Here is a 23149-nt window from a genome sequence, read left to right as displayed (position 1 = left end):
ATCCACGCAGTCAGGCTCTAGGGGCCACGTCCCTAACCCTGAGTCACTTAAGATATTAAGCCCCGGACTCTGGGTTCCCAAGCGGTGAGACAGACAGAGACACCAACTCGATAATGCAAAAACAGTAGGAGTTTTATTCTGCTATACTGGGGTCGGGCAGGAGCGATAGCACAGCAGGTAGGGCATTTGACTTGCACGCAGCCAACCCGGGTTCGATTCCTCCGCTCCTCTCGGAGAGCCCAGCAAGCTCCCAAGAGTATCCTGCCTGCCCAGCAGAGCCTGGCAAGCTCCCTGTGGTGTATTCGATATGCCAAAACCAGTAACAACAAGTCTCACAATGGAGACGTTACTGGTGCCCACTCGAGCAAATTGATGAACAATGGGAGGACAGTGCTACAGTGCTACATACCGGGGTCAACTATCTCACCCACAGAGTGGTCTCTTGATAGAGACCCGACCTTCAAGTACAAGGAATTTATATAGGGTTTGATTACATAAGCAGTACATGCCTTCTTGTTTCAGAAAAATCTTGCTTAGTTACCAAACAAAGGTGTTTGGGCAAGTGTCTAGGGTACCAGTGGTCAGGCAACAGTTAAACAATAATTTCCAGTAAAAGTATTAGTTTTATGATTACCTAGGCATCTCATTCTTTTAGGGTTAACAGAAAGCAACTTCTGGGGCATTGTGAGAACTGATTAATTGAGCCCACTTGCTGAGCCCAATGACCTTTCCCTGGTGGGCTCAGGTTGGCTAGGTACACATTGCGTCATTGCTGGGAAACTGAAACTGACTGAACCGAGGCCCAGCTGATTTTGCTGATTTCTGCGGGCCTGTCATGGCTGCACTCAGGCTTGGTCTGTGTCTCACTCGGGCTGAGTGCCGGGTACACACAGGTTTCTCACTGCACTTGTCGTGGAAGGTAGGGATCGCCATCGCAGTTGGATGCGATGCGTGTCCAGACTGCATCGAGAGAGAATCCAGGAGCTGGGTGATCTAACTCGCATTCACCAGACAGCCCCTAAGCACGTGGCACGCCGACGCAGAGGGGGGCACAGACCCCATGTCTGCTCAGAGAGAACTCTTCGCCGGGAGCCAGAGGTCCAGCAGTGCAGGGGTCTGGCCCCCTGCAGGAGGGGTGGCCATTCCTCGGCACATCTGGCCATGCGCCCCCACCCCAGGTGTGCTGGGGGACCACAGGCAGGGAGAAGGTTATCAGCAGAGGAAAGTGCGAGTTCAGACTCAGTGCGAGTCGGGAAGATGGGGATCAGGTGTCGGTGGCTGGATCGCTGAGAGGAATCAGGGGTGCAGAAAGGCCTTTAAACGAAGTAAAAAAAATTTAAAAAAAGGAGAGCGAGAGACAAGTGTTGATTTGAGTTCCCCCCGCTGTGCTGCTTTAACTCTGTCCCAGCAGTCGCCCTCTCAGACGCACACAGCCAAGTGGCTTGTTCCCGTTTGGGACACGTCACTGGCCGGAGTTTGTCTACCCGGGGGCTGAGGAGCGCGGGCTGCGTTGCAGATGGCCCCAATCTCAGATGCCCCCAAGGGGCGTGGCTCGCACCCCCCAGCAGGCCCCGTTTGCAGAGGTGGCCGGGCACTTGACAAGCCTGGGAAACAGAGGCCTCCCCAGCCCAGGTCACTGGCCTTCGTGGCGGGGCTCGGCAGAGCCAACCGTGTGATCCTGCCGGAGTTGATAAATGCTGAGTGGTCCTTTGGTGCAGGCTCCCCGGAAGCCGCTGTGTCACTGCCCACCAGTGTTTTCCCAGCCCCCGGCCTCCCTCTCACGTGCTGTTTTGCTCTAGCTGTGGTCTGTGCAGGACCCGGGCCTCATGACAACGCTTTCACATGCCCCTGTTCCTCTTTCCTCCCAGGCCAGAACAAGGTCTGCTTCATCCCGGGCATGGTGGGCCCTATCCTGGAGATGACGCTTGTTCCCGAGGCTGAACTCCGGAAGGCTACCATCCCGATCTTCTTCGACATGATGCTGTGTGAATATCAACGGAGTGGGGATTTCAAAAAGGTAAAGTAATAATAACGATAATAATGGACTGGAAATTCCTGCCCTTGTCCCTTCTCCAGAGTTCCACCTGCCTGGAACTGTCGGAAGGGGTCTCTTCCTGTGTCCCTTTGCAGCTGGCCAGTGGGCACTGGTCATATGTGCGCCTGCCAGAGGCCAAAGCTTCAAATGCACTTTCCCTTCATCAGGGTGGGGGCCGGGGTTGCTGGGGGCCCAAGGAGTTCCACAGCAGGGATGCAGGGTGAGCAACTCATGTAAATCCCCAGGGTCTCTGGCCAAGTGTGCTCACGGAGATGCTGCTCTCACTTGGTGGATGAGGCCTTTGGGGGGGGACACCCCAACCAGGACCCAGAATCCTTCCCACAGGATGTTCCGATCAGGGGTTCAGTACCGGCCAGTTGAGTTGGCTGCTCTCTCCAGGGTGCCTCGGGGGGGAGGGGCAGATCTCGCCCTGGCGTCTCCTGCAGCCTCCTCCCCCTGCAGCCCGCAGCCCTTCCCCTGTATCCTCTCCAGCCCCCGAAGATTTGTCCTGAAATAGGCACCGCGGGCAGGTCCTCAAGTCACGTGATTTTGTCCCTTCATCGAAGTGGTGATGAGGAGGTGGGGGGGAGTATGCCAGCCAATGTTAAATGAAATGATTGAATGAAATCATTTCAAGTGTCTCCCTTTTTAATTCTCATTTTGTTGAATCTCATTTTCCAAAAAAAAAAAAATGTTAGGAGAGGACTTCAGTTTGTAATCAACTAAAGGGTAGTTGATTACAAACTGCCTTTCCTTAAAAACTCTTGGGAACGTTCCCTCTTCTTGCTCACTGATTCTCTGTTCCTCACCCAGTACAGCCCAGACCTTCTAGCCCTGCAGGACTCTCCTCGCTCTGGGCCTTCAATGGAAATTTTGAGCCATTGTTTCCTGCTTTTCTCCGATCTCCATCACCCCCATCCTAGGGCTCTGAGTGAGCATTCTTTGCACACCGGAGGCTGTGCTCCCCTTGGCTCTGCCCCCAGCCCTCCTGTATAATCTCTGCACTGTTGCCAAGTGACGAAAGGAAAGGCAGCGTCTGGAGTAGGGTTCCCAGGTTAAATCCTCGGGAGCCCACAAGTGTCACCCGCTCAGAGCTCCCTGAGCCAAGGCTCGCATGATGCACAGTGAGCAGATTCGTTTCCTTCCCGGCTGTACCTACATAAGAAGCCGTGAGGAGAGACTCCTTTCTGCCAGGTGCTCCGGAAAGCATCTTTCTAAAGGAACTAGAGCCTGGTGGCTGGGGCGATACCCCAATGAGAGGGGGCTGCGGGGCTGCGGGGGGTGTCTAATCCCAGAAAGCCCATGGCCAGCTGTACCCTGGGCGTGGAACCTGGAAAGAAATTAGGCTGAGGGTTTCTCTGGCACCTTGGGGCTGGGGGAGGCGGAGCCTCAGGCTGAATGTTGGTCAGCATTTTGCCATTTGCTGCCCTTTAAGAGGGGCGCAGCGCCTGCAGATTGGGGGAATGTACAGTGGGTCCCACCTGAAACGAAGGGCTTCATGCTCGCTCTCAGTGCTCCTCCAGAGGTGGGCGCCCCCTGGCTTAGGAGACGTCCTGGAGACTGCAGAGGGGGACAGTCACCGCCCCGGCGGGTTTGGCGACCTGGCCCCTTCCCAGGCTTGCTGTAGTGGTTTCTTGCCCTCAGGGGCTTCCCAATCACGGGGACCCCCTGTTTTCCAGGTCAGCCCGGGGCCCTGTGCTGCAGACAGGCAGTCCTTGAAAGCAGGATTCCCCAAAGCTTCTCTTCCTCGCTCCCTTATCGAAAGAGACAGGGCAATCAGGCTGCCTAATGGATGGAAATATCCATTTGGCAGATTCCTCTGAGACTGAATCTTGGCGTGGAGTAAGTTGGTGATCCAAATGGCTGATAATATAAGGTGTAACAGAGCAAAGCAGTTCCACGAGTATGTCCCGGGCACCTCCTGACTCCCGGACACTGCTTTGGAGGCCGACAGATTTGCTCCTTATTAGGTAATACACGCGTTAACCTCTCTCGGTCTCAGTGTATCTATAAAGTTGGCATTATAAATACTGCCGGAGCTTTCCCACTGCAGGCAGAGGCTTGGGGAGCTGTCGAAACTCCTAGGTTCCCCCGCTCACCTGAGGCTATTCTGTACCTTCCCCCAATCTTTTTTTTTTTTAATTTTTATTAGTGAAACACCATGAGGTACAGTTGTAGACTTACAATTTTTTGTGCTTGGGTTTCAGTTGTACAATGATCGAGTACCCATCCCTCCACCAGTGCCCATTCTCCACCACCACTGATCCCAGTATCCCTCCCACCCCCCATCCCCCATCCCACGCTGCCTCTGTGGCGGGGCATTCCCTTTTGTTCTCTCTCTCTTATTGGGTGTTGTGGTTCGCAAAAGAGGCGTTGAGTGACAATCATGTTCGGCCTATAGTCTACTTTCTACATCCATCTCCCATCCTGGGAGGATCCTCCCAGCACCCTTTATTTGGTGCTTCCTTCTCTATCAGAGCTGCCTTTTCCCTTAGCGTGTGTGACTGGCCTCCAAGCCTTGGAGTAAACCTGGTACTTATCCTGGTACTTATCTCAGCTATTCTTGCCTTCCTGCAGTCTTGCTCTGCCCAGCCCAGGATGGCCAGTGCTGGGATCCTAGTCCCACCAGCATGACCTCTCTGCCCCTCATGCAGCCCCATCAGCCACCTGGGCTAGAGGAAGAGCTCCCTGCCCCTCAGCAGGGTGCTCCACTGGCCAAGCTCCTCCTCCTGGAAGGGTCAGGGTGAGCCAGGTGATGAAAGCAGCCAGCATGCTTAAAGCATCAGCAGGGGCAGCGACACAGCAGAGAAGCACTAGGGCACAGCCAGGCCCCTAGGACTCTCTCCCCTCGCCCCCCAAATCCGACTTCTGTGGGCTCCTGTGGCTGCTGACTTCCACACATGTGACCTGCAGGGGCGCTCCCAACTCGCACCTGCCTGGCAGGAGTGGACGAGGCCTCATTAGGGAGACCCCTCCCTGGAAATGTGGGTCCATGAGGCATAGGCTTGGGAGGGCTGGGCCAGTCTTCCCCAACGTGGGTGGATCATGCCATGCCCTACGGTCTACTGGAGCTAAGGGGGTGTGGGGGGGGGGCAGCCATAACCTCAGGTGCATTGAGGGCCCCTTCCTGATAGTTCTCTTAAGGAAGATGTATTTCTAGGGATGCTGAGTAATGATTTTTTTTAAACAGGCGGACATAGGCTCAGTAAGTTTGGGGACCTCTGAGGGAGCGATCATGTGCTCAGTTCTGCGTATTGACACTGTTTGGGATGGGCCTTCCACGGGCACATGATGTGAGGAATGTATGTGAGATCCTTGCTCTCCTCTCCCTTAAAGCCCAAGCGGAGGTGGTGCTTTGACTCAGTTTCCTCATTTGCACAACGGAGACCATGCTCTCCGTCCATCCCCTCCCACGTTTTTAAATACTGGGTGAGACCGTGATACTCCTGGGGGTGACAAGGCCACCGGCAGCCTGAGGAGAATTGCTAGCCACTGTTCTTCCCGACCAGGCGCCACGTGCCAAGTTCGGCCTTCCCACCTGCGGTTCCCCATTCTCCCTCCCCGCTTCCCTGAAAAGTGGGTGCTATCTTCATTCTGTGCATGGGAAAACCGGCTCCGAAAGGGCCGCTAGCTTGCCCAGCCTCAGTTGCATGCAGGGTGAAGTGAGAGCCGGAAGGAAGTGGACCCCGGTGGGCGCAGACGTCTCTGGTCAGAGCCAAGCGCCACGTCCAGCCCAGACTCTGCCCCGGCTGTGCTGCTCTGAGAACTCTCCGTCTCCAGCACCCTGAGGGCTCAGGCGTGGCGGATGTCAGGCAGCTCTGCACACTCCCGGGCACCCTGTAATTTTCCTCCCCGCGGGCTCTTCGTGACCCCAGACAAGTGCTTATTTACCGCATCCACACTCGGCTCTGAAGGCAAGTGCGGCTCCCAAGGAAGCGTGCCGACAGTTACTATTGAGCCACTCAAACAAGAGGAAAATGCTCCTTTTCTGCCTCAAGCTGCTTTTCAGTAACATTCAGCAGCAGGAACAATAGCAGACGCAGCCCCTGAACGGGAGGAAGGCCCAAGCAGCCTCCCGCACTTCCCAAGTGCCTCCTAGCTAAACTCTCCCCCAAGCCTCCAACTATTAGGGCTGGGGGGGACCCACTTCTGTGCCTGTTCTAACGATGGGGGGCCCACAGACTCTGGCCAGGTCTGCCCTGGGCCCTGGTTTTGTAAGTAACAGTCTTCTGGGGTCACCCTCCGCCTTCCCGAGTGGCTGCAGCACTGAAATGTTTCCTGCTTTAAAGGGAACATTTACCAACCCCGATGCACCTCTGAAGCCCAGGGTCAGTAGGATCCACCAGCTTCCCTGAGATGGTGCAGGGGACAGAGGGGACATTTGAAGCCAGGCAGCCTGACCCCAGCGCCCACTCCAGGGCCCCAGGCTTGGTTGGCATGGGAGACTTCTTTTTATATATATATATATATATTTATTTTTATTGAGTCACCTTGAGATACAGTTACAAGCTTTCATGTTTGAGTTTCAGTCATACATAATCAAACACCCATCCCTCCACCAGTGCACATTCTCCACCACCAATGTCCCCAGTATCCCCCACCATCCCACCCCTCCCCGTGCCTCTAGGGCAGACAATTTCCCTCATACTCACTCTCTACTTTTGGGCATTATGGTTTGCAATACAGATACTGAGAGGCTAACACGTTTGGTCCTTTATCTGCTTTCAGCACACATCTCCCATCCCGACTGATTCCTCCAGTCATCATTGACTTAGTGATCCCTTCTCTATTCCAGCTGCCTTCTCTCCAAGCTCATGAGGCAGGCTTCCAACTGTGGGGAAATAATCCTGACCCTCGTGTCTACTGTCCTTGGGTGTCAGCCTCATGTTATTTTATATTCCACAAATGAGTGCACGCCATTCTATGTCTGTCCCTCTCTTTCTGACTCATTTCACTCAGCATGATACTCTCCAGGACCATCAACTTATAAGCAAATTTCATGACTTCATCTCTCCTAACAGTTGCATAGTATTCAAATGTGTAGATGTACCAAAGTTTCTTTAACCAGTTGTCTATTCTCGGGCACTCAGTTTTTTTTTTTCCAGATTCTGGCTATTGTGAACAGTGCTGCAATGAGCATACAGATGCAGATGTCATTTCTACTGTGCTTTTTTGCACCCTCAGGATACATTCCCAGAAGTCGTATTGCAGGGTCAATTTCTAGTTTTTGAAGGAATGCCCATATTGTTTTCCAAAAAGGCTGGACCAGTCGGCATTCCCACCAACAGGGAAAGAGCGTCCCTTTTCCCCCACACCCACACCAGCACTGGTTGCTTTTGTTCTTTTGAATGTGTGCCAGTCTCTGTGGCGTGAGATGATGTCTCATTGTAGTTTTGATTTGCATCTCCCTGATGAATAGCGATGTGGAGCATTTTTTCATGTGCCTAGCACGGAGACTTCTGCAGTCAGCCCTGAGCTGCAGCTTTGGATAATGCCATGTCCATCTGTAATGCATCGGCTAAGGGGCACATCTCCTATGCAGCAGGACAGGCCTAGACCCCGGCAGGTCGACCTCCATCAGGATACCCTGCCTTCCCATCGCCCTTCCCTCTGAGGCGCTCTCCCTCTCACCCTGCCTGGAATGCGCTTCCTCTCCGTGTCTTACCACGACCCACAGAGGGCAGGGCCGTCAGAGCCCTCAGAGCCTTTGTACACCTGAGACTCCTGACCGATTGCTCCTGCCTGTTTCATCTTCATGCAAGCGTTGATTATAAATCTTAAGAATGAGCTTGAGTACCTTGGGTGGGAGAAACCTCCCCAATTCTCCTTCCCCTCTCTGTTATAGCAGTTACCGGCTCTTATTTCTCTTCACTCTCTGGAAATGTTGAGACACACGGTTCTGTTTCGTATTTTCAGTTCCTAGTATTGAATCGGAACACTTGATGAACACTGCTGAAAGCTTTGGTTAAAAGAATAAATTGACTCGTTTCGACACTGAGCCGTCTCGTGTATTAATATTGATTTTCCCTCTCCGACTTCTCCAGTTTGAAAACGAGATCATCCTCAAGCTGGACCACGAGGTGGAAGGGGGCCGTGGGGACGAGCAGTACATGCAGCTGCTGGAGTCCATGTAAGTTCAGTGCCCCGCGCGCGCGGGGAAGGGCGGGCAGCAGGCCGGGGCTCTGGGGGACACTGTCCTTTCTGAACAGCTGCTGGGAGGGTCATGGGCACTTGGAGAAAATCCACTTGGGGAAGAAGCCTCGCCTGCTCTCTGATCCCTGGAGTGGCTGTTCTTTTGCTATTGAGGGGCTGGACCAAATGAAAAGAAATGTTGCTGAGTTGGGGAAGGGGATCTGATCCTTGGAATGGTCAGCTTCTGCCTGTCTCAGCCAGGAATAGCTCTTGCCCTTGGCTCCTTTCTCTTTGTTAACTCGGAGAGAAAAGCTTAGTCCCTTTGACTCCCTGGGGGATGGAGGGAAAGGGGTGCTAGTGCTCAGAGAAGCATCTGTTCCCAGGAAGTTGCACCAAGACAGTGTGGGCCTGGACACACCTCTTGTCTCTTGTCAGCATCCAGCCTTGGGCCCTGTGGGCAGTCCTGGTGGGCGCTGTGGACTCCTTTGCTTGGGGTGGGGGGAGAGGCCTTCATTCGGATTGGTTAGGGTCCACCTGAACCATGCAGTTCCGTGGCTCCTTGCACATGGAATCCCTGTCCTGTCCCTGTGAGCACCCCTCTCCATCTGTCACTTCCCTGAGTCAGCAGACGCTCACCCTCGGCCCCGGTCTCCAGGCTGATCATCCTGGGGAAAAGGTGACATTTTGTCCAAGTCACTGTTTTTCTTAAAGTTCTAAGAAAGGAAAATCTAAATATTGAACTGAAGAGGAGCCGTGGACAGGTGTGCCGGCAGTGTCCGGTGTGGTCAGAGGAGGGTTCTCTGTGGCAGTCCTCGGATGGCCAGCGGGGCTGCCAGACCCTTCCCGAGCACTTCATCAGAGAGTCCTTAGAGCTCGAGGAAATGAAAGACAGCTCATTATTTCTCTCCAGAGATAGAGATGTGAATGATTTTTACAAAATCAAATAAGCCCAACCTGTGAAGGCCAGGCACCATGTTTAAAATTTCTAAGCCTCACTCTCCTTATCTGCAAATTGGGGGTTAAAAAAAAAAAGTTTCCGAGCTCTGAGTTTCATTTAAAAAAAAATAAGTCATGTCATATGCTGGGCATGGTGGTGTGGTTTCCAGAAGCCAGCCTGGAGCCCAGGAATATTGGGTGCTGTGGGCTATGCCGGGCCTGGGACTGTCAGCGCTCGGCTGATCCTCAAGGTCACAGCTCACTTCCGGGGGATGGAACCCCCGTCTTTCCATTCCCTCACCTGCGTGATGAACTGTTTTGTTTACTTAACAGAATTGCTCTGATGATTTCTGAAGAAGAATGATGCGTACAGCATCTGCTGCAAAATAAATAATTAAGAAAAATGTAGTCCTTAATCAAAACTTTAATCAATCTTGCCCTAGCGGCCTGAGGGCCACCTGAAGGTGGGCCTGTTGTATTTTGTATTTCTTTCTTTCTTTTTTTTTTTACTTTTCTGTATTTTTTTCCCTAGCCCTGCCTCCCCAAATGCCTAATGCCATGCCTAGCAATGAATAGATGGTTAAGGATTTTTCATTTTTGTTTTGAAAACTTTAAATATTATTAATATGACAACGAATGTAAATTACTCTAATCATTTTTGCATATTTAAATAGAAAAAAATGGAACATTATTCTCCCCTGCCCCCCACCCCTTAGAACTCTCATTCATTGTAGTCACCATTAGGGCTTAGTGTTTATCCTTCCTGACCTTATAGAACATGTTTGCCACCACAGAAGCAGGAGGCAGACTGGCCCCTCCACTCCTAAATTGGTGATGGAGAGCAGAAATGCTGGGGCCAGACTCTTGGGACTGGGTGATCTTATACGTGTTGCTAGACCTCTCTGGGCTGTGGTTTCCGCATCTGCAAACCTCCCATCTCATTAAGCTGTGATGGGAGATTAAACACGTTCAGATTTTTAAGCTGTTTGATACCTGAAACCTGGTAAGCTGTGTTGAGTTGGTTTAACGAAGAACAAATACTGTTTGTAAGGTCTCATTTTGTCATTGAACTATCTATTTTGTAGAGCTTTTCATGTCAAAGTGTATTGATCTCTCTTGCTTTTTATGGTGTTATTGAATTACATTTGTGACTATACTTGAATACCATTTTATTATAATTTATGAACATGTAAGATTATCCCAACTATTTCACAGTTTGATACTGTTTGAAAGTCTTTTTTTCAAACCGTCTATTTTGTTTAAATATATCCTTGCATACTTCCGGGAGTTTTTCCATATAAGAGATTCCCTGAAGTTGAACTACTGGGTGGTAGAATATATGAATTTATAATTTTGAAATATCGTGTGAAAATAGTCCAAAAAAGAAAAAAAACTGTGCTGCTTCACTCCCTGTGTGAATACCTAAATATATATATATATATATATATATATATATATATATATTTTAACTTCCAGTAGTAGTGAAAAAATTTCAATTCTGTGATACTGTAAGGACAAGCAAGTATATGAAGAAGTGAAATGAGTTGATGAATCCGGAGGCCCTGGATTTATCTGGAATAACAGTTGTTTTGTTAAGTAGCACTGTAGCACTGTCGCAATGTCCTTCCATTGTTATCTATTTGCTCGAGCGGGCCCAATAAAGTCTCCATTGTGAGACTTGTTGTGACTGTGTTCGGCATATCGAATACGTCACGGGGAGCTTGCCAGGCTCTGCTGTGCGGGCGAGATACTCTCAGTAGCTTGCCGGGCTCTCCGAGAGGGGTGGAGGAATCGAACCCAGGTCAGCCACGTACAAGGCAAACACCCTCGCTTAAATGGGCCGGGAATGGGAATATTTTCAACCCCACCCCACATCCTGCCCCCACTTCCAGCACGGTCTTCCTCCCATGCCTCTGCACTCATCATCAGTCCCCCTCTCCCCCCGCCTGTCCCCACAGCCTGATGGAGTGTGCCGCTAAGCACCCAACCATTTCCAAGTCCGTGGAGAACTTTGTCAGCCTGGTCAAAGGCCTTCTGGAGAAGCTGCTGGATTATCGGGGTGTGATGACAGATGAGAGCAAGGACAACCGCATGAGCTGCACCGTGAACCTGCTGGTCTGTGGGGCTGGTTGTTGGGGAACAGCTTTTCCCCGGTGTGCCTGGATACATTGCACACTGGACCCAGGCAGACATGGGGCAGAGGGTGACGGGCACACGGAGAAGCACCCTTCGGGAGCAGCTGATGGCTGTTCACCTTATTGCCAAATACACACATTTTGTAGAGGGTCTCGGCTTACAAGAAAGTCCAATCCCACGAAGTTCAGCACCACTGGCCTACCACCTTCCCTCCTCTGCTTTGCCCCAGTCCAATCCCAATCAAGGCTAGATGCTGCAGTTAGGATGACTTGCTAAGCGTACATGACAGTTCCTGTGTCTTGGGCTCATGTGACCAGGAGGTCGAGTGAGGCTCAAGGCTAAACACCCGGTGCTGGCTGGCACCCTGTTCTTGCCAACTTTGCCCAGATATTCCCTCTTCCGAGGCTTCGCTTCTGGGCCGCTTTGCAGGGTCAGGTCTTATCTGCACCAGGGTCTGTCGCCCTGCTCCACAGCTGGTCATCGCTGTCCCCCACAGAGTCAGAGGGAGGACCTGGGGGCAGCCAAGGGCTCAGTCTAAGGGAGCAGGTGAAGGGAGACCAGACATGAAGTGGGTCCCTGTACAGCCAAAGACCAGGCCAAGCTTCTGAGCCTGAGTTTCCTTATGTCACAAACGGAAAGGGACATTCCCTTGGGCATCACAAAGAAGGAAGGTGGTAGGGCAGAGGGGCTTGAGAGGCAGCCCCTATGAGTTCTCATCCTCTCTCTGACAGCAGAGCAGGCTCAGAAGTTCTGTGCAGCTCGAGTTTGCTTGCCTGTTGCAGGGGAAATGAAGAGCGCCTGTTTCGTTAGGTTGAGCAACCCCGGCCCATGGCCAAGTGGGAATCCCACCCCCTGCCCTTACGCCATCCCACACATGAGCTCCCACACTGGCTCCACACAGCTGCCTCCATCTGACCTCAGGACGCTCAGAGGCCAGACAGCAGCAGGACCTCAGCCCCCTGTCAGCCCACCCTAAAATGCTCTGAGGAAATGGCCTGGGCCCTCAGGCCTGAGATATCCGACTTATGAATGCCCACCTGCGCCATTTCCAGCACTCCAAATTACAAATCCTGGCTCCACGCCCCTCCTGTATGGTCTCTATTTATTCTGAGTAGATTCTCTTTTTTTAATGACCTAGATATTACCATCAAATTTTTTCCCCTTTTTGGGGGTTCACACCCAGCAGTGCTCAGGAGATATTCCTGACTCTGCACTTAGGAATTACTCCTGGCAGTGCTTGGGGGACCATATGGGATGCCAGGGATTGAACCCAGGTAGGCCACATGCAAGGCAAGCGCCCTACCCGCTGTACTATCGCTCCAGGCCTGATATTACCATCGATTTTCAGAATGCAAAGGAGAATCTCTCAGCCAAAGGGACCCATTGCCGATCGCTTCAGCAGGCCCAGTTCAAACCAAGAGCGCAAGGAGGGCTTTTCCCCGGAGCTTCACAGTTGGTGGAGAGGTCGAAGCTGCTTGAGGAAATTGGCCTTCCACACACACACTGAGCAGGAAGGAGCCTCAGGACAGGCAGTTCCATAGTGGAGGCCCTGCTAGCTCCATGCCACACCAGCCTGTAGGAAGAGGGTCCATGAGAGCTGAGATCTGGGCTGGCCCCACAGCTTGTGAATGCTCTGACCCCATCCCCTCACTGGGCACGCCCCCTCTCCCTTCCTCCAGGCATTGGGCATCCTTGGGTGCACCAGTTGCCAAACTAAGTTTCTTCTCAAAGTCTGACTCACGGGTGGGACTCTGATCTGGCTCCAAACTGGTAAGGCACTGGCTTTGGCGCGGCTCAGTGCCCTGCAGTGCCTGCTTTCCGGGCCCGCCAGCACCGCCAGGAGTAGCCCCTAAGCACCAGCCAGTCTGAAAACAGACAAACGGACAAGATACACAGGCTTAGATTCCTGGTGGTGGAGCCTGGCCTCAGCGCTCCTGTGAATGGCCCTCAGCCCCGGGACAGGGTACGGGCTTGTCACATGTCACCGAGCTTAAAGGGGTTTGGGCTGTGGACTCTCGTCGTAACTCCTGATCCTTCTGCGACCCCTAATGGTACTCCGCTAGGAGGAGGAGTTGGGGTCTGTTCTGTCACACTAACATCACCTGATGGCTGCCGTTATTCTGATTCCAACTCCGAGTCGGGAACTCCAGAGGTTCCAGCTCCAGATTCCAGCTCCAGAGGCTTCTAAACAAAGCAAGCCTGGGGAAACGCTGCCTTTCCCCTCGACTTGGTCAGAACAGCTGTTCCCATGCTAGCAGCCCCCTCCCTGCCCCCTCCCTCCCCCAGCACCCAATGGCTGAGTTACCGCCCGTCTCCCTTTATAGCCAAAGGTGCACGCAAGTGGTGTCCAAGGTAGAATCTCCTGAGGGTTTTTGAAAGTAAACGTTCGGGTCTTGCACCACACACACACACACACACACACACACACACACACACACACACACCTAGATAGCAAATAGCAATCTGCCTCTCACTCCCGCCCCTCAGTTCTCCACCCCTGCACACGGCACAGAAAAGCTCTCATCACTGGGTTGTTGTTGTTTTTTTTTTCTCCCCACCTAGAACTTCTACAAAGACAACAATCGAGAAGAGATGTACATCAGGTAAGACTCTGGTGTCATAATCCCAAGACCCGCTGTGTGACTCTCCTGTCCAGTAGCCGTCAACAGCTCCCCACTCCCTGCCGGGGGAGCAGCTAAACTTATCTTCTTGATTCTCGGGTTCACTGTGTTCAGAGTTCTGTCAACCGCCCTCCACCCTGCCTCCCCTCCCCAGGCCCCAGGGCGCCCCCTCACCCCCGCCCCCAAGCTGTGCTGGTTTTCCACAGCCTCACACAGGCCTCTGCGTAACCAGCCTGTGGATGAGCTGTGACTGGCCGGCAGCTCCTCAGACTTCCTTCTGGTTTATGAGGCATGTCCCGAGACTCCTGGCCAAGCCTGTTTCAAAGGGAAAACAACCCGGGCAAGCTGGAGACCGCTTCCTTGTAGGCGTTTTTAAGGGTTATTCAGCCTATCAGGATGGAGTTTTGGGGACATTGGCCTAGAGCAAAGAACTCCCTTGCCAGTTTTCCTCAGAATCTCATTTTTTTTTCCTCCAAAGTCTTTTATTACTGTTATTTTTACTTGTTTCAAAAATAAAGCATCCTTATTACCAAACCAAAAAAAAAAAATACCCATAATAAACAGATAGGGAACATTTTTAACTGAAATAAACTCTCATCATTCGTACATATTTCTAGGTCCTTTGATATTAATATATAGATTGAGTTTTTTGCAACACTCAGGTCATATTTATGTAATTTATTCTTTGCTTGACACGAATTCCATGTCAACTGATGTATTTCAATATCATTTTCAATGAAACTGTGAAATTCTTTCCCCAGTAGGTAATATAATTTATAGAGCCATTCTTTTATTATTGAACATTTAGTTGTTGTTTCTAACATGTTTCTAGCATAAATAACGCAGCAGTCCAATTCTTGGATATATGTATATATATTTTCGTGCATATCTGTATGAAGCAAAAGCTGCAAAGTGACGGGGTAATGAGCAGGGTGTTTTCTTTTTTTTTTTTTTTTTGCTTTTTGGGTCACACCCGACCCGATGATGCACAGGGGTTACACCTGAGTCTGCACTCAGGAATTACTCCTGGAGGTGCTCAGGGGACCATATGGGATGCTGGGAATCAAACCCTAGTTGGCCGTGTGCAAGGCAAATGTCCTACCCACTGTGCTATTGCTCCAGCCCCAACCAATACGGGACTTTCAATCCATCCTTTGTATTTTTTTTTTGTTTGGGGACCACACCCAGCGGTGCTCAGGCCTTACTCCTGCCTCTGCACTCAGGGGTCACCCCTGACAGGCTCAGGAGACCCTACAGGGTGCTAGGAATTGAACCCGGTTCAGCCTCGTATAAGGTATGCGCCCTCTGCGCTATTCCATCCCTCCAGCCCTCCACTTTTGAGGCATTGTGTCCAAGCCTGAACTCATTCTGCTGTTATTGCCACGTTTTGGGGCACTTAGTTTAGTATTATTCCAGAAATACAAGCTATCATTTGGATAGAAAGATAATTCCCTAGAGTTGCCTAGCTGGAGTAGTATTCATAATGTCTAATTTCAACATATGGATGCAGTAGCACGAAGTTTTGGGGTCTGGAGGGCCCCGGCTTTTGGCCTTGTTCTCTGTTTTTCCTTCTGTTCTAAGGGTTGGATGAGGTGCTCTAGGTGAAAATCCTGGCACCTGGCTCCCTCCCTCCGCCTCTTTCCGACTTTGGAAACACAGATGGCCAGGCCCACATTTCCCCAAGTTTCAGAGATCTGAGAAAGATAGTAATCTAGGAAAATCACATCATAAATAGGGCATGATCTGAAATGTAAAAATACTTGCAATTGGCTGCCAAATAATTTGTTTGCCTTGAGATTCTTACATTAAAATTTTTAATTTCCATCTTCCCTGGGACTGGAGAGATAGAGCAGTGTGGATGGGGTGCTGGCCCTGGCACACTGCCTTCTCCTCTTACCAAGCAGATGTACTTCTTTCCACCCAGAAGGCCCAGGAGAGAGAGCAGGTGGTGCCCTCTCTGGGCCGTTCCAGAACCCAGCATCCTGGGAAGCATGAGAGCTCGGGCTCCCAAGGAGACGAGCCTGAGGCCACACCTCTGCTTTTCCAGTTACTGACACCTGACATCCTTCAAGATATTTCTTTCCCTTTCTCTTTCTTGTCACTGTGCTTGGCCAGGTTCATCCTTGCTGAGTCCAGGCGGGGATAGTTCCCAGGTTATAGTTTTCTTCCTCTGAAACATGGGAGTCCTCAGCATGCCCGTCGTCTCCCTGAGTGTCACGAGGATTCGGCACTCTAAGGCAGTCACACTATGCACCCAGACACGAGATGCTGTCACTGTCACTCATAGCCTAGGGGCTTTTCTTGTGACCCGAGAGGTATCTACATGAGTCCTGGTCCTACTCCCCACCTCCTTGTCTCCTGGTAACCATGGCCGTGTCCCCAACAGGTACCTGTACAAACTCCGCGATCTCCACCTGGACTGTGAAAATTACACCGAAGCTGCCTACACGCTCCTGCTCCACACCTCGCTCCTAAAGGTGCAGCTCCCCTCCCCACCCCCATCTGAGACCCTGCCCCCACCCCAAGCCCAGAGGGCTAGACAGCAAGTGGAAGAGTTCAGCAGAAGAGAAGAAAGAATTAGCCAAATGCATTTTCTTTTGAGTGTGTGTGTGTGTGTGTGTGTGTGTGTGTGTGTGTGTGTGTCTAAATCTCGGTCTGGCAGGTTCTTCATTACAGGGCCTGATCACATAAGATTTTCCGCGTCCTTCACATTTCTCAGCCACAGTAATCCCAGGATATGTCTCGGGGTTTTATATAACATCCAAGCCATTTGACATGACATCCAAACATCAGCTTAAGACTGCTAGCTTGCCCAGAGAGCTCATTTTGTCTCTCCTGGAAATGTTTCTGCGGCTTCACAGAATCAGAAGTATTTTCTTTGGTTTCTGAAGAGCTGGGCCCATGTCTCGATGGGCTCCAGATAAAATTGCTACAAACTGCATGAACGAACTGAAGGGGGTGTGTTGGCCCTTCCTGTTGGGAAGGACGGCCAGCACCTTCCCCGCCTGAGTTCCAGCACCCAGGGGCTGGGCTGTCGCAGGGCTGGGGACATGCGTGCCTGGCTCTCCTCACCGTGTGCCCGTGGTGACCCGTGTCCTCTCCGTGCAGTGGTCAGATGAGCAGTGCGCATCCCAGGTCATGCAGACGGGCCAGCAGCACCCCCAGACCCACCGCCAGCTGAAGGAGACGCTCTACGAGACCATCATTGGCTACTTCGACAAAGGAAAGGTAACTGGACCCTGTGCTTCCTGTCTCTGGGACCCCGGCTCCCGGGAAGGCCGGTCCTTTCCAGTCTGTGGGGACCCTCACTCCCGGGAAGGTCGGTTCCTTCCTGTCTGTGGAGACCTGGCTCCCGGGGTCAGTTGTCTTATCCCCCACACCCCATCTTTCTGCAGGTGTGGTCAGCAGTCCTCGGGCTGACCACTCTTCTCTCCATCTTCGTCCCCAGTGTCAGCATGCTGGGCCATTGAACAGGCCCAGGAGATATCCCTGGCTTCCTCCTTGTCCCTGGTAGATCACTGTTCCCGCAGGAACTCAAAGGACTGGCAGCAGAGAGCAAACCGTACCTTTCTCGGTCTTTCCTTCTCAGTGACCCCCACTTCCGCTCAGCAAGCTCCATGCATGGCCCAGGAGCCCCCGCAGGCCCTGCTCCCCTCTCACCCTGCCAGGCTGCCCCTCGCTCACAGCTCTGTGCCACCACTCTCTGCTGCCCCAGAGCCCGGGCTCTCGTCTTCCGGCTTACCCTGTCTGCCCTTCACAGTGTCTGATGCCGGGATTGGCTCGGATGGCCCCTCCTCCGACCACTGGTCACCCTTTGACATCACTTGATCACTTTGTGTCCACTTGCTTGTCACCTGCCCACATTAGCCTACCGTGAGCACCGAGATTGGTCTTGTCCACTGATGAATGCCCCAGTGGCCAGCATCGATCCCCGAGTGCAGGATTCCCCCTCCCCAAATGCACATGGCCCAGATGAATGGAGTGGACATAGGAATGACACTGGGCACCCTCCTGACCCCAGCTAGCAAGGGTGAGGTGTTTGGCTGGGTGGGGGCAGAGGGATGCCACACTCTGTGTTCCCCAGCCTGTTGCCTCCTGTGAACTTTCCAGTATCACCAGCCCAGGTGATAGCGGGTATTCCGTGAGTGGGGCTGAGGAGGTGCAGCTGGAGCGCTGCACATGGCCGGACCCCAGGAAACCGTGTGAAATGTGCACTCCCGTCCTCAATACCCTCCTCCGCCTTCCTGGGTCCGGCTGAGAACCCCCCTTTTTTCTTTGAGTCCTCCCGTTACTGAGAGCCTTGCCTCTCATCTGAATTGCAAGGCCTCGGATGACTTCGTAGGGCATCACTTACTAATGAATTTTGTTTGGTCCAAGTCTCCCCACCTTCCCTGGAAAGATAAAATGAAGTAATGTCTGCAAAGAGCTTATAAATCCCCAGGAGCCGAGCGGTCGGAGAACACTGTTCTCGTAATTCATAATTACAAGCCTCTCGAGGGCAGCCCGCCTGCCTGCCCGGGACCCTCCGCCCTGCTGGCTTCCAGGCGGATCTTGCTGTTCTCTCCATTGGCTGAAAGCCGGCGGAAGGCCCACCACGCAGAGCAGAGAGGGAAATGGGCTCCTCCCGGAGCTCAGGGTGTCCGCTGAGCAGTGGGAAGGTCGGGATCTGACTGCCCGCTCCCCGTCAATGTTGTGTGGTGATTGAGGAATGCAGGGGTGGGGTCGGGGTCTGCCAGGATCTTGTGGAACAGAGAGGAGAGCATGGATGAGTACGATTCACTCTCAAAGCCACTGCTGTGGAAGCTTCTGGAATGAAGTCCAGCTGCATCGCACCCCTTCCTGCTTGCTTTCCCCACACCTGGGAGCTCGTCGCTCTGGATACACACCCTGGATTTGACTCTGTGCCATCACCCCTGCGTCCCTCAGGCCCAACTATTCTGTCCTTTCATGTGTATTCTTTGATTTGACGGGAGGCGTGGGGTCACCCCCGGCTGTGCCCAGGGCTTCTGGCTCTCCTGGACCATAGCGGGTGCAGGGGCTCCAACCCAGTCAGCCTGTCCAAGGCGAGTGCCCTCTCTGCTGTGCTGTCGCTCTGGCCCTGTCCATACACAGCCCCATTTTATGAGCAGAGACAGGTCTTGTACCCGTTTATATGTGTTCCATCACTGCACCATCCCTGGCCTCCGTGCTCTGTGATGAGCACATGTGTCTCAGAGAAACCAGTGAGTTTCAGGTGCGTGGGGCTGAAAAAGCTCTAGAACGAAAAAGATCCCAGGCATCGCCCCTCCCCAGCCCCCTCCCCGCCCACCCTCCACACCTCTGCCTGGTCCCGATGCACAGGGAGAGCCTTTCTAGCTATTACAGTGGGACATCCGCCAAGACCTTCACTTGTGCCAAACAGTTCCGTGATCCAACCCCGGGATCTTACCACCGGCTTCTTGTTCAGCCAGAAGAGAAACCCCCAGGCCCAAGGACTTGGTTCCTCCTGGCACAGCAAGTGTGTTTAAGACACTCGCCAAGAGGTCCATGGGCTTCCAGCCCCTCCCCAACACACACACACACACACACACACACACACACACACACACACACTCAGCACTTGCACTTCTCGTGTGTTTTTCCGCTCGACTGCAGAGAGCACTTTACTCCGAAGCGCACACTGCCTCCTGGCAGCTCTCCTCCCGCCTCCCCACCAGCCCCCAGCTTCTCCATTTAGGGGCACCTCCCACTTTGAATAAACCAAACGTGAACTAGTCACGGCTGTCCCCGAGTCCGCCCTGCCTCTGGAGGGCTCCCCAGCCGCCATGGGCTGCGCGGCAGCGCCTCTTGGCTTCGGCCATAGACGGAGCAGAAGGAAGGGGTCTCCAGACTGTTCGCTGAGCTGGGAAAGGATGACTCGAACAAATCCTCATCGCTGTTTTGTTTTCCATATCCTCCTCCACCTCTCTCCTGCCCTTTGCCTGCTCCCGCCCACGGAACCCCTTTATGGTATCATCTTCCACTTCTGCCCAAATTATACAAGGTTCGGTTTCACTTGTACCGGTTCAGTAGCAAACCAAGCACTAGGCCACAGGTGACACCAGGCCCGGCCTTGCTTTCTGCTGGGCACCCACTTTCCTGGGGAGTGCTCCCCTGGGGTCTGGTGCTCCTAGACAGGGCGCTGTGTGCATCTCGAGAACTTGGGGACTTGGGGGTCCACGTGTAGCCTGGTTGGTGGCTGCTCCCAGGCTCACCCTGGAACGCATCTGTCAGGCAGAGACAGACCCAATGCTCCCGGGAGAGTTCCCAGGGCGGGCTCAGGGCTGCTCCAGGGGGTCACAGGGTTCTGCCAGCCTGGAGGTGTCCCTAACTCTGTCCCATCGGCCGTCCTGTAGATGTGGGAGGAAGCCATCAGTCTGTGCAAGGAGCTGGCGGGGCAGTACGAGTTGGAGACCTTTGACTACGAGCTGCTCAGCCAGAACCTGGTAAGGCCTCTGCAAGCCTGGGCACCCCGGAGGTGGGGACGGGGTGGGGACAGCTGCGTCCGGGTGGAGAGGGAGAGGGAACAGAAGCAGGAGAGAAGGCTGTGTGGTCGGGAGTGTCTCCTGAGGGAAGAGTCCTGGGACCACTCCCGGCCACCTGCGCCGAGTCCCTTCTGCTCCATCCCACCCCCAACTCTGAGCTGCATCTGCAGTAAAAGCCCCACAAATCACTACGCCAATTAAATGAAAACTCAACTTTCAGCTCTCTCTGATTAACGGATAAGCCACATTAAGATGCTCCCCATCTGGCTGTTCCCCATTAGCGGCTCCGTGGTCACGATTTGGTGGGGGAAGTGGCAGGTGGGGGCACGCCAGCCTCGCCCGCTCATGTGGTAGCCGGAGGCTCCGGCTGGGGACGGTGCAGAGCGTTGCAGAGAGCGCCCACCTTCTCCCGGGCCCCTCACCCACACGCGGCCCGTCTCCAGAGGTCAGCACAGCTGTTTCCAGGAAACAAACTGTTAGTGGGGGAAGCCTTTTGTGGAGGAGACTCTGCTAAGATATGACACAGGCAAACATATGGCCACCTACACAGATGCCCACATTCCCGGCCACAAATGTGGAGGCACACATGCCTTCTCAGTGTGTACACTCAGGCTCCCACACATGGACTTGTTCCCAGTGAACACAGCCCACATGCAGGAACTCCCAGCACAAACGAGTGCATGCTGATTTGTATGCACACATGCACAAACACCTGGCATGCACATGCACACTTGTACACATATCCACAGTCCCAATTTGCACACAGATGACATACTTGGTATAAACATGCACAGACATGCACATGCCCGGTATACACATGCACATATCCACATGTATACACACACTTGGTATGCACGTGCACACATGTACACATTCCCAGTTATGCACGTGCAGACATATATACATACTTGGGATAAACATGCACACATATGCACGTTCCCAAACTCACGTGTACTTGAACACAGACACACTTTCCTAGTACATAGTCATGCATGCATACTTGTACACACATTGAGCACACATACACACCTTTATGCACATACACCAAGCAGACACACATGCTCACTCACACCCAGTGCACACATTATATGCCCATACTCTATACCCATGTGCACAGACCCATTCACATCCATGTGTGCACCCCTGTTCCCGTCCACATCCATGGTACATTTCCTTACACACACACACGCACACTCATATGTCATGCACATTCAGGCATGCCCCTTTGTGAACATGAAGCCAAGACGCTGGCAGTGCATACCCCAGCACATAGCACAGCTTGCAGGGGGCTTGTCGGGAGGGCCACACCTTGACCTCACTCACTGGCACGCGGTGGAGATGTCTCTGTGTGGGAGAGGCTGGCTTTCCCATGCATCACACAGCAGAATGGGTGTCTGATGAGAGGAGAGTAAAAACGGTTTTCAGAGATGTTAAAATGTAAGCAACTGACACATCTCTTAGCGAGCTGCCGAAGTGCATTAGGTGGGATCCACAGGAAGAAGACAGCTACATCCAGGTACATGGTCCATCCCAGACGCCCACGGGGGTATTGGGGAGTGGAATGGTCCTGATGGGGACCCTGCCCAGTGAGCTGAGCTCAGATCCAAGCTTCCCAGCTGTGCCATGAGCTGCGGCTGCTTTATTTGCAGAGCAGAGGTACAGGCCAGGGGGTGTTAGGAGCTGATGCCGCCCAGCTAGCCCCTGAAGGGAGAGCAGCTCAGAAGGCGCTGGGACACAGACGTGGCTGTCGCGGTTATGGGTGTGTCCACTGGTAGGCACACTGGCTCCAGACGGTGGCCTCGCCGTGCCGGAGGTGCCTCTGAGTCGAGCAGCCTTTGTACGAGCTCTGAGTTTCCCCTTTCAGATCCAGCAGGCAAAATTCTATGAGAAAATCATGAGGATCCTCCGGCCCAAGCCAGACTACTTTGCTGTCGGATACTACGGCCAAGGATTCCCCTCCTTTCTGCGGGTGAGTCGGCCAGGGACGCAGCCAGGGCTGAGGGCCCTGGCCTCTCTCTCACGCTGGGGGCAGTTTTGTGCATGGAAGGACTTGATTTTGCAGCCGCATCTGGCTGGACCCACTAAGCGGCCAGCATAAGCCGTCCCTGCTGGTGACAACTAACATCTCCATACGTTGTTAGGGTTCCTAAGGAGGCATAGTCACCCCCAGTGAAAAAACTCCTAGAAGAGGCAATATCCTGCAGGAGCCAAGTCTGTTTCCATGGAGATGTGGTCAGGAGCCAGATGTTGGAGGACTGAATGCTGGTCCTGTCCAGGCCCAGGCCCTACTCACAGGGCTCTTAAAAGACAGAGGAAGCCCGGGGCTAAGGGCACAAGCCTTGCACGCACCTCCCCCCAATTCAGTCTCTGGCACTCGTGCCTCCCGCCCCCCACCCCTTTCCCTCAGTTCTTCCCCCGCCCCACAGGGCCTGAGCAGCACCTTGTCCTCAGACTCACACATCCAACTGAGGCTGACCCGGTCAGCCAAGAACCCCTGCTAGTGGCCCTCAGCACTGCTTGGGAGGCATTCATTAGTAAGTGAAGTTGATCAGAGCAGGCGGGAAGCGTTTGGGTCAGAGGAGGGGGCGGAGAACTTAGGAATCACTCCAGAGGACAGGGGCTTGCAGGGGACTCTCAGCACCGTGCCCAGCCCTCCCCCTAAACCAGTCTTTCCAAAGAACCGGTGTGCCCCGCCCAAAGCTCCCGCCTTCCCTGCTAGGGAAACAATGAAGACACAGGTCTGCTCCTGGCTGGGAGGACCTGCGCCCTGGAACCTCTCATGGGTG

General features: G+C 53.1%; 1 protein-coding gene across 1 annotated transcript in view; it reads left to right on the top strand.

Annotated features, from left to right (window-relative positions):
• Positions 1 to 23149, top strand: part of DOCK2 (dedicator of cytokinesis 2) — a 394798-nt gene that overhangs the window by 349959 nt on the left and 21690 nt on the right. Inside the window, exons 33-40 of the mRNA XM_056133087.1 lie at positions 1869 to 2017; positions 8080 to 8165; positions 11062 to 11218; positions 13802 to 13842; positions 16247 to 16337; positions 16969 to 17088; positions 20235 to 20324; positions 22228 to 22332. Of these exons, the coding sequence (XP_055989062.1) occupies positions 1869 to 2017; positions 8080 to 8165; positions 11062 to 11218; positions 13802 to 13842; positions 16247 to 16337; positions 16969 to 17088; positions 20235 to 20324; positions 22228 to 22332 (839 nt within the window). The remainder of the gene's footprint in view (positions 1 to 1868; positions 2018 to 8079; positions 8166 to 11061; positions 11219 to 13801; positions 13843 to 16246; positions 16338 to 16968; positions 17089 to 20234; positions 20325 to 22227; positions 22333 to 23149) is intronic.

Source organism: Sorex fumeus, unplaced genomic scaffold (assembly GCF_029834395.1).
Source record: "Sorex fumeus unplaced genomic scaffold, SorFum_2.1 ptg000097l, whole genome shotgun sequence".
Classification (NCBI taxonomy): domain Eukaryota; kingdom Metazoa; phylum Chordata; class Mammalia; order Eulipotyphla; family Soricidae; genus Sorex; species Sorex fumeus.
Note: the sequence above shows the minus strand (reverse complement) of the source record. Positions and strands in the feature narration are given on the sequence as shown.